Source organism: Nymphaea colorata, chromosome 6 (assembly GCF_008831285.2).
Source record: "Nymphaea colorata isolate Beijing-Zhang1983 chromosome 6, ASM883128v2, whole genome shotgun sequence".
Taxonomy (NCBI): Eukaryota; Viridiplantae; Streptophyta; class Magnoliopsida; order Nymphaeales; family Nymphaeaceae; genus Nymphaea; species Nymphaea colorata.
This window is the reverse complement of record NC_045143.1, coordinates 10,410,928-10,422,012: the sequence shown is the minus strand read 5'-3', so window position 1 is coordinate 10,422,012 and position 11,085 is coordinate 10,410,928. Positions and strand designations below refer to the sequence as shown.

The 11,085-nt window shown below is 38.6% G+C and overlaps 1 protein-coding gene across 11 annotated transcripts; it reads right to left on the bottom strand.

Moving 5' to 3' along the window:
- Positions 1–393: 393 nt before the first annotated feature.
- LOC116255795 (pentatricopeptide repeat-containing protein At5g65560) lies at positions 394–7,855 on the bottom strand. Of its 11 annotated transcripts, XM_050078390.1 has the most exons (5): positions 7,407–7,855; positions 4,297–7,206; positions 1,622–3,246; positions 1,075–1,237; positions 394–988 (listed from the first exon to the last, which is right to left on the bottom strand). In XM_050078390.1, the coding sequence occupies exon 2, from the start codon at positions 7,054–7,056 to the stop codon at positions 4,729–4,731; it is 2,328 nt and encodes a 775-aa protein (XP_049934347.1). In that variant the 5' UTR covers positions 7,057–7,206; positions 7,407–7,855; the 3' UTR covers positions 394–988; positions 1,075–1,237; positions 1,622–3,246; positions 4,297–4,728. The 11 variants fall into 11 exon arrangements, with proteins under 11 accessions (XP_049934347.1, XP_049934345.1, XP_031487669.1 ...); XM_050078388.1 differs by having other exon boundaries at positions 1,622–3,249; positions 4,297–7,855; XM_031631809.2 differs by having other exon boundaries at positions 4,297–7,855.
- Between the last annotated feature and the right edge of the window lie 3,230 nt (positions 7,856–11,085).

The following is an 11,085-nucleotide window of genomic DNA, read 5'->3' as shown; positions in this document are numbered from 1 at the left end:
CGTCAGTGTAGAGAGGTTTAGTGATGCATAGTAGCATCACTGATAATAGATAACTTTGTGACCTGAATGTCAATGTACAGAACGTTTACTAATGTTTTAGAATGTCAGGATAAAGTCAATTATAACAACTTTTTCACAATACGCCAGTATATATCCAACCTTCACCGATCTTGATGCGGTGAGTTCCCAAACATAAAGAGAAATAAAGAGAAGATGCGTACGATCACAACAACAAGAACGATTGAAAAGAAGAACTCCAAGCATTTGGTGATCTCAGATGTATCCACTTCAACGGAAAGGGTGGCCCGTTATTTTGATAAGTAATTTTTTGGACAGGAAAAAAGCTCAAAATCTCACTTGTCAGATTCCATTGTGAAAGAAGAACCCACAATGGAATATGAAGAATTGACCAATTTACCGGCTACATTGAACAATGTACATCTGGATATTTTGCTCTCCTTTCCCTAGGGATTCAGTAACAAAGGTGAATCAAATCGTATTGGGATCCGTCACTTCACCATGTATTTGGAAAGGGAGCAGAGAATGCTGTCAATGACTATACAACACCAGAAAACCAACTTTCCACCTATATTAGTTTTTATTCATTGACCATCCACTTTACATTAAACATCTTTTTCTCAAATTTTGAACTTGTCATGAACTAATTACCAAGTGCATTGCGCATTTTAAGGCATGAAGCACAGAAGAGGATCTTGGCAATGCCAAACGTAGCACTAAAAGAATAAGAGAATATTGATCTTCAAGGAAGAATACTCGTTACGAACTCAGAAATGTTTACTGCAACTTCAACCATCTTCTGTTGTGCTCCAAAGTGTTCTCCTTTCATTAAATTAGATACCCATCGTCCAAGTAACCTAGAGTTCGATTGAAAACTATCTGGTGACAATCAATGAGTCATGTGCATGAGGTATAATCATCATCACCACCAAATGTTCAAGGTTTCTCAATGGCGACTCAACAGCATGACCTGGAACAATTAAAGAACAACATTAAGTTTTGCACTCTATATTGGGTATCGCTCTCAAGAATTGTCAAACTTAGATGCGTAGTTACATTTTGCTGGTGCAGTAGCACCTGTATTATATGATCATGGTGTTGCAGGCAATAGTCCCAGATCACCATCTGTAGACAACTCCAGTGTATTCTCTAATCTGCCAAACATAGCCGCGTGTCATCATCTACAAGCAGTGACTCTGCAAGCCGTGATGTTCAGATGCTAAACAAAAGCAAGCCAAGCAAGGAAAAAATGTAGTTTTGACATCAATCAGAAAAGAAGAAATGATACATAGCCCAAAACACAAATACACGACTGCTCCACATGTAAGTATTTGATGTTTATATCAAACTGAAATACAGAGAAAAAGAGCTCCTGGAATCTACCAGGATATTAGAACAAATAAGTTTTGTGTCTTTGAGGACTAATCTTTTAATTTTAGTCACTGTATGTGTCCCAAACTTACAATACATAGAGGGACATCAATAAGAGGAAAAACCAGTGAAGGCTGGAGGATTCTTGGTTGTGGTAGACAGATGTTTGACAGAGAACATGTACGGTAGGAAACAGCAACTTTGAGTAGAAGCACAATTAGAAACAGATTACCTTGATCTAATGTATTTATAATGGCCGAAGTTGCATATGATTTCTCCTCCAAGGGTGGCCTCATTAAAGGGTTTGACAGGAAGTGCTTTCTGGACTTGTACGAGTTGACATCCTAAGGCAGGCATGATGCTCATCCCCACTTGCTACAGTTGAGGTCTTTAGCACCACCTTCTCTACTGTGAAAATAATAGTTGCCACCTGGAAAGTGTCCATAATATGCCGAACATTATCAAAATCAACAAGGAGCTAAAGAAGACTCGCAACCTTCAGTTTTGGTTTTGGTTGAAGATGCTAAATTGCTGCCTCACTCTAGGCTGCATGCTAGATTACCAGGTTCTCCTAAAGGACTTCTACAAGCTCCCCATGTCTATGCAACATCAGTTTTTATTCTGGAGTGGCTACGTCTTTCAACTTAATTTGGAACGACAGCTAAATCTTATGAAAGCTACCGTAGAAGCTAAATGAACATAACTTTGGGTTTGCTGAAAAGGACACTTTGTGCTGGGAAGTTTCATGCAGGCATAACCGCTCTCATGCTTTAACTCACTCATGGTCTTCCTTGACTTGAATCTTAAACTCCTATTCAAGAGCAGATTAATTGCTAACATGATTTGGAATCTGAATGTGTCTCCTCCATGAGGCCCATGAATCTCCTTTCCAATCAAGCTCTTGGCATCCTCGTAATCTCTTCCACTCAGACATCAATTAGCATACATAGATGATAAACTTGCTCTGAACAATTTGTTATCCACATAGCAGACCCAATCCCTATAAATATATTAAGCATACTTCAAACAAACTTAAGTGTTACAAACATATTTCAACATATTTTTTGGGTGCTGAAATCGATTAGAAAAACCAATCTCGACAAGTGTATTTGCAGCTGCAATTGTTTTTGTTTGATAACCAGAAGGAAGATGCCAGAACAAGGATGAACCAGGTTTACATGCTCCTTAATGATCTGGATTCTTCAGATAGATCAGAACTTATGTCAATCCACAAAATTATGAGAGATCCATGAAACGTGTGGACATAGAGAAAAGATTTGACAGTGTCTCTGTTGATCTTTTCCGTCAGCAGAATAAGTGTTCTGAAAATGTCAGACTTCAAAGCATGGAGAGAGACACTCCTTATGAAACTTGAATTTTAATTGTATTACTTTCTCTAGAACAATATCCATGGGTTTCACCCTTGTTCTCCATGACTTGTATTTTATTTTTCCAATTCGTACATTCATAAAGAGCATTGCACTGCCCTAAAACTTTAGAAGAAAAGGCCAGCCAAGATAAGGAACCATACAATTCATCAGCTGCCTGATGAACTCAGAACATTCTTTTCTGCAGATAACTGACTTGCTCCTAAATATTACTCAAGGTGGAAGTCTCAGCCGAGGCTTCAGCACTTGCCTGTAAGGACCAAGCTGAGAAGAGGTCTCTGGGTATCAGTTTGTCTTAAATGAAGTTGATCCTTTTATGCATATGGAGTACTGATTCATACTGGCAAAAACAACTTGAACTTTTCTGCGTTCCAAAACCAGATGTATTGACATCATACCAGAGAAGATAATTTGGAGTCACATATCTTACTTCTTCCTCTCCTGCAACTATGACAGACTTTTGCCAAACCTGCTGGCCAGAGCAACCAGTAGAGTTATATGCTCCATGAGTGTGTATGTGTTGGTAATTTAGTAACAACAATAAGACTTAACTGGTATGTGGGAAAACGATAACAATGACGGATATAGCTCACTCAAAGCAAGTTGAGCATATTGTATAAAATAAAATATCCCAGAAGTCAAATGCTTTCAGGTTAAGACTTAAGACATGTACAGCTCAAAGAGTCCATAAACAGTTTCAGTACAAGAACTGTGATCATAAACTAAATGTACTTTAGTTAGTTAAGAAAATACAAGAACTATCAATTGGATATGACAATAGAGATACAACCCAAGCTGACACCTTCATTGCATGCCAGAGTATGAAATAGTTTGACATATTTCGATATATGCAAAAGGACAGGAACCTTATCCAGAAATAAAATATATACATATTGCAATTTGTAAATCAGTTGGAGAACAACCAGGATCCTGAATCTATTATACTGGACACAAGACAAACTTAGAGAATGGATGCTTTACCAGTGAAATGTTGTCATCACTGTCCTCCTAAAAAACACAAAAAAATGGTCGCTCAAATTTGCAGAAAAAAATAGCGAATCTGAATGTCCAGGTCAGATAAAAAAGTACCACAGCACGAAGAGAAAGAGACCCTGCTACTTGCACTCAGTCATCTGCTTAACATACTAAGCACGACTATATGTTAAAATATGGTTTCTACATTGTATAACTTGATTTACCAACAAAGATCAGCACCAAAAAACTGATGTAGGTGCTACTTTTGCTTTCATATTTAGGCAAGAACAGTAACTACTACTCTACCAAAAGAATACATTAGAATATATTTTTGCTGTAGGACATCACTTTACTCCTGAAGAATGGATGAAGAATGCATGTTAGATATGGTACAAAAACATACTCGAGCCTCGTGGCAGTTTGATGCTTCTTCTTGAATAAATGAATATGATTGATTAAATATCATTATTATTTTCTCATGATAACAAGGTTCCTTTTTCCTCAAAAAAAGGTGCAACAATTTGATAAGGACCAGCATGTGTACCTCCAATAACAAAAGCTCTTTTTCCAAAGAAGATCCCAGATGGAATTCTGTTGAGCATACTGAGGCACACACCATCCAGCTTGTTTTGATATACTTTAAACATGACCCTTTAGGGCCTCATTACTGGCAAGAATGCATTGACGAGTGAATTGTCAATGGTTTCTGTTGGTGATTGAATGATTCAGAAAGTTGGTGGTTGCCATCTCATCGGTAGCAAAGCTGAAATGTGTCATACTAGCACATGCTTTCACCGCAGCCACCAGCAAATGCAAAGGAATCCTCCTTTCAGAAATGAAAATGAAGTTCTATGAGTAAACCCATTTTCTACTGAATGAGCAGGAAACGCTTGCACCTTCTGCCATTTAACTGAGAAGGAAAAACTCCTTGTGTAAAGGAGGAATGGAAGATGATAGCTTATCAGTTTCAGCATTCTCACTTCTCTTCTTCATTGTCAGACAGTTCTGCAATCAGTAAGTCATATGTTAGAGGATCAAGTTGACAGCCCTTGTCCTCCATAATCCGCAGCATATCAGAGCATATATCTGGATATCCTCTCTTAATGAATCCCTCAATCAAAATTTTCCATGCAATTTCATCTTTATTATATTCACTTTCAAGCAAACTACAAAACAACTTTTTGGCAGTATCAATATTTCCTTCATCGCAAAGTCCACAGATAAGCAGCTTGTAAGTTAGCAAATGTGGCAAATAACCAGACGCAATCATCTTGTTCATAAATATTAAAGCTTTGCTATACAGTCTAGTTCCACATGAACCATTAATAAGAGAAATGTAAATATCTTCATCGGGAGACAAACATTTGCCTTCCATGTAACTAACTAATGCTTCTGCCTCTTCTAATCTAGCTCCGCTGCAAAATCCAGCTATAAGGACATCATAAGTATGGATATCAGGAGAGCATCCATGTTGCAACATTTTCTCCAAAAGGATTAGCACATGCTCATATTTTATTGTCTTCCACAAGTTATCCAAGTCTATAGAGTCTAAGGATGAGGATGTATCCAACTTCTGCAATGGTGCACCAATTTGCAGAGTGTGGAAGAAATGTTTGGCTAAAAACTCATATGTCAGGCAATCAGGACAGCATCCAGCCTCCCTCATACTTTTCAAAGAAGCAAAAGCATCGTGGATCAAGCCCAATTTACCATATCCATCTATTAAGGTGTTGTATGTCACCACATCAGGTGAAACTCCCTCATTTCTCATTTTCAACATAACCTCCTCTGCTTCCACCACCTTACCTTCTCTGAGGTATGCACAAATAAATACAGTATAAACCCGCACATCTGGTCGACATCCTGTGGAAAATAACAGACCAAAAACTGCCAGTGCATGTTTTAACTTACCTTCTTTGCATAGCTCATCTATAAGGATCGTATAAGTTACAATAGTCGGTTTTGTCCCCAACTCCAACATCTTTTTCAATAATAAATAAGCTTCCTGCTGTTTGTTTTCCTCACACAGGCCACCTATCAAGGCGTTGTATGTGTAAGAGTTTGGACCACAACCATCAGCAATCATTTTCTCCAGCAGCAATAATGCATTCTCTGTTTTTCCTACTTTACAGTTGCCATGAATTAATGCAGTATAGATCACCTCATTTGCCTTCACACTTTTCTCTGTCAGAGAAAGGAAGTGCTTGTGTGCTTCCTTCACTCTTCCAGCCTTGCAAAGGGCATCTATCAATGTAGAATATGTCCACTGATCAGCAGAAATGCCATTTCCAGACATCAAACTCAGCAGTCGGAGAGCACTATCGATATGACCCTCCCTACACTGCCCATGTATCAAAGAGTTGAAAGTTACCACACTGGGAAGCAAGCCACTGTCGAGCATCTTACTAAATAAACCCATTGCTTTGTGCACGTTTTGCACTTTGCAGAGTCCACATATTAGCTCGTTATAAGTACGAGAGTTTGGAGCACAATCATTCAATCTCATCATTTCAAGAACCTGAAATGCCTCATCAAGTCTTGCTTCCTGGCAGTAACCATAAATCAAAGCATTGTAAGTGACAACACCTGGTCTCAATCCATTCTCAGCAATCTCATTCAGTAATTTGCTTGCCTCGTCAAGTTTATTACCCCTGCAAAGGCTATCGATAAGTACCGTGTACGTATGAATGTTTGGCTTTACTCCCTTCTCAACCATTTCTTTCAACAATTTGAACGCCTCATCCATCCTCAACGAATCACACAATGCTACCATGAGAATCGTATAAGTTCGAACATTGGGCTGGCATCCTTCTTCCACCATCTGCGAAAATAAGCTGAAGGACTCATCCAATTCGCCTGAATCACATAAACCATGGATAAGCACATTGTAAGTTACCACATTCCTTTCGCAACCCTTCTTTGGCATCACAGAAAATATCTTCTTCGCCTGCTCCAAATTGTTGTTCCGGCAATGACCTAACATTAAGGACGTGTATGTGAATGTATCTGGACTCAGACCAGCTTGAATTATATAGCTGAAATACACCATAGCTTCAGGGACATCGGCTGCCTTGCAATACGCGTTGATCATAGTATTATATGTATAAATATTCGGTGTAATTCCACTCCCTACCATCTTTAGATAGAAAGTCTTCATCAATTCAATCAATTCAAACCTCCCCAATCCCATGAGCAAATTATTGTAGCTCCGAAGCGACATTTTAAAGCTGCCCTCATCATTCAACTTCTTCAAAACATCGACAACAAAACGAATGTCATCCTCAGTATCACAAGATTTGATCATCGACACCCGGATCTTATCGGCCACTCCGAGAAGCCCGGCAGGAACGAGGCGGTCGAGCAAAGCAATATGAGATCGAATGTCGTGCTTGTAACCAGGCTTGTTACCAATCCAAGTAAAGAAATCCAATGCCGTTTTAGCATCAAGATGCTGCTGCAGAATGGTAGATACGTGAATAGGGGTCAATGAAGCAGCTAGGTTCTTCAGGGATGGGTTCTTCTGCCAAGTGGGTCGCTTGATAATCGACGCTACTTGGCTTGCCAAATCAACAGAATCCCCATCTGGGGTCTGAAACGATGCAGCAAAGGAAGATATCGATCTTGCACAACCAAGAAAGAGAATGTTATACTCACATGGTCTGATGAGTTTGAGCATTCTCATCTTGCTGTTTCTGATGACATGGCTACTGAAGAAAGATCGATCCAAGCGTCTTCAATTGAGGAAAAAACGGCATCGGGAGACGGAAATCTTCGGCGGATACGACGAGCGCTAGACAAATATTTGTTCAAGGGGATGAAAAATGAATATGTTTGTCTACCACATTCGATTCTGCTATGGGTGATAGCCATGAAAAATTCATGGGATAGAATACTTCAGTGCGAAATAGAGTGGGTCGTGAAAGGGCGTGGGAAAGAACGTATTGGCGGCTGCTTCGAATCGGCCGTGAAGACGACCACGACTCTCTCTCTCTCTCTTTCTCTCTCACGTCGCCTTCAAAGAGAAGAAATCAACGAGGCGGATTGTTGACTCGTTTGAGGAAAGTCCGAACACAGAAGAGTGTAGTCCAGACACGGCTCGCTGCTGTTGAGAGAGAAACGATGGGCAGAGTGAAGGCCTGAACGGTGAACCCCAACGAGAAATCCAACTTAACGAGGATACGCAGATGAGACGATTCGAGGTTGGAGTTCAAACATGTTCAAAATTTTTATGGCACACAGGAAACGATCACTTTTCCGATAGTTTTTTTATTAGATGTTCATATTTGATTGTTGAAAACATTCAAAGGAGAATAAAGACCAATTCATACTAAGAAAAATATAGTAACATGGCAACTCGAAAGAGTTATGATATAATGCCGTTGCTCGTGTCATGAAAGAGATGAACCAAAGGTTCGTGTCCTTGTCACAGAACTTATGATATACATAGCATGGTCTGGTTTAATTGGTCCTGCTGTGGATTATTCAAGTCAGGTGCTTTGAGGTGGATTAGAATTATTTAACTTACCTGGATGACATGCTTAGATGATGCTATGATCGTGCAGGGAACCTAATCTCGGAACTTGTTCTATAGTTACAAAACAATATTTCTGACATGATCTTAGAATTTCTTTTACAGGGACGTTCTAGTGCTAAGCAAAAAGGCTGTTAAAACTATTTTTACCAACTTCTTCTTTCTGGTTCGGTAACTCGTAGCAGGATTTCCACACAAGGTAACCTACTGGGCTGGTAGAGACTCGTCGCCATTGCCGAATTGCTAAAAAGCTTGCAACACTCACATGGCAGTCGTAGAAATAGCAATCCCTCTAGGCACGACATTGTTTCGACGGTTGCTTACGAAGGAAAGGCTGTAGGTTTTCTTTTTTGTAAGCTGACTCTAATTTGTTTTGGCCTACTGTCTTGCTATTTGGGCCATTAATTTTACTATATCCGTGTCACTCATTTTTTCCACCTTTCACTTTTAATCTTTTCAATGAGAACAACTAAAAATTAACAACATACAGCTTGGGTTGTAACTATAGCAGTAACAGTTTCAACACTTAGATGTTAAAGTATGACATTTGGAAGTAGGGAAAAGTGGCTATTAGGTTGTTCACTCTCCGTTTGAAAACGGCTCTTATCAAAATTATGTTTTCTTAAACTCAAGTGTCATCCAAACACCTCCATGGATTTTTCATCCCAAAACATTGTGCTTATTGATATTGTGAGGGAATGATGGGAGTTGAGCAGAATGGAAGGAAGAGATAGTTTGTGTTTAAGGAAGATCGGGAGCCGAAAAATGAGAAGTTTGGAATCCATAAAAGTTTTGACTTGGAACAGAGAGTCAACATTGTTACTCAACTGCATGTTGAAGAGAAGAAACCATGTTGTTGAAGTGACAAAGACACATGCATGTTGAGGTAATGTATTGGTTGCAAGCTCAATGTCCCTTAAGGAATCCATTAGATGAACGATGAACTGCATGGCCGTGAGCGAAAGGTAAATCCAAATTCTTCTTTTATGGTTTTATAGTGAAGAAAAAATGAATTTCATGTATAGCTGGCTGACTTGCCAAGTTGGCTCAAGAATCACCTGAGTCAACTCGGATCGTTATAAAACCTGGCCACGAGTTAGGGTTGACCTGACCCTCTAACTCAGTCTTCATTCACCTTATTCAGGTTATTTTAAAACTCGATTGAGTCAACGAGTCAACTCATTGAATCGACGAGTCAACTCTCTAACCCGATCATCAACCGATTTGAGTTTGACTCACGAGTTTGCCAACTATAATTTCATGTACATAACTGTTAGGAATATATGCTTTATTCTTTTAGAACAAATTGGATGCAATGCGTAACTTGCAGGTTCCTGAACGACATGGTGCTATTAATATGGATGGGACCCTAGAAAAAATTGGCATCATGAAGCTTCTACAAGGAATTGGGAAACGCTTGCTGCTATAGCTCTTACCAAGCTTTGATGTCTTTACCAATTGTTTTGTTGTCTTTGTTTTTCCCATTGACGCAGTTCTTTGATTGTCTCATAAAATTATTTCACAACCCAATTTAGAAGCACACTATGAGGATTGTCATCCATTGTTGGTAGTAAATTGGTATGCGCTCATCATGTGGATTAATTTTTATTGCATGGATTTGCAGAATTTTCATTTGAGCATGGCAAGACAATTTTGCTCAAGTTAATTTTGCCATTTGTTATTCTTGTTTGAGAAATAATTATGTTCAGCTTCTCATGAAAATCTCTTGGCTTAGGAATATTCATGTATGTGACATTGCAACTTCTAACCGTAAAAAAGTATTTGAACTTGAGAGTGCAAATATGATGTCAACCATACAATTCATCGACCATACTTGTTTTGTCGTGATCGCATCATTATTAGTGTATTCAAGTAGAATGGTGATTTGTTCTTTGCTTCTCTAAATGTACATAGCATAACTTAGAAGTAAGATCATGGTCCGAAGCTAGTTCAGGCAATACAAGGTCTTGGGCATGCAATTTCTCACGAGTGTGTAGGGGAAAACAATTTCATAAAACATATGAGTTATGAAATATTTTATATTTTTCAATATCACATCTCTGTGGTTATGTTGACCATATACAAACATTACTTAGCACAATATGACAATTTTTGTGAAGATTTATGTCATGGACATAAGACAAGTAATCAAGAACTCTTCAATCCATACTTCGCTAGATGCCTAAAAAGAGTCTCATAAAAGCCTTTTGACACCCAAAATACACATAATATACATGAAGTTTTGTCATAAAATAGTAAAGCTTGGGCAACTTGGAGAAGATGCCTATGATTCCATAAGTGAGGAATAAATGTGAAAAATAAACCCTGAAATAAAATTTAGAATGAAAAAAACATAAGATTTTCTAGGAAAGACAACATTGAACATATCAAGTCTAAAAAAAGTAGTTAAAGAAAAAAAGGTTATTTTACATTTGGTGGCAGAAGATGGGACAGTAATGTTCCTCTTATAGTAGAAAAGAAAATTAAACTTTAGGTCGACGTGATTATTTTTCCTTCACAAAAATATGGTAAGATTAAATTAGGCCCAGCAATTTAACTTTAAAAGTTAAACTATTTCCATTAATAGAAGGGCGGTTTCGAAGTTGGGAGTGAGGAGTGATGACATGAAGAAAAAAAGAATTCACAGTTTTCAGGGGAAAGGAAATAATCGGGACCGTCCACGTCATCGAGATGGGCGGTGGACATGCAGTTAATGACATTTGTACCCTCCAATAGACAAATTCCTTCCCCACTAAAGTGGATTCTACGTCAGATGAAAAGAGACAAAAGGCATTCTCAGTA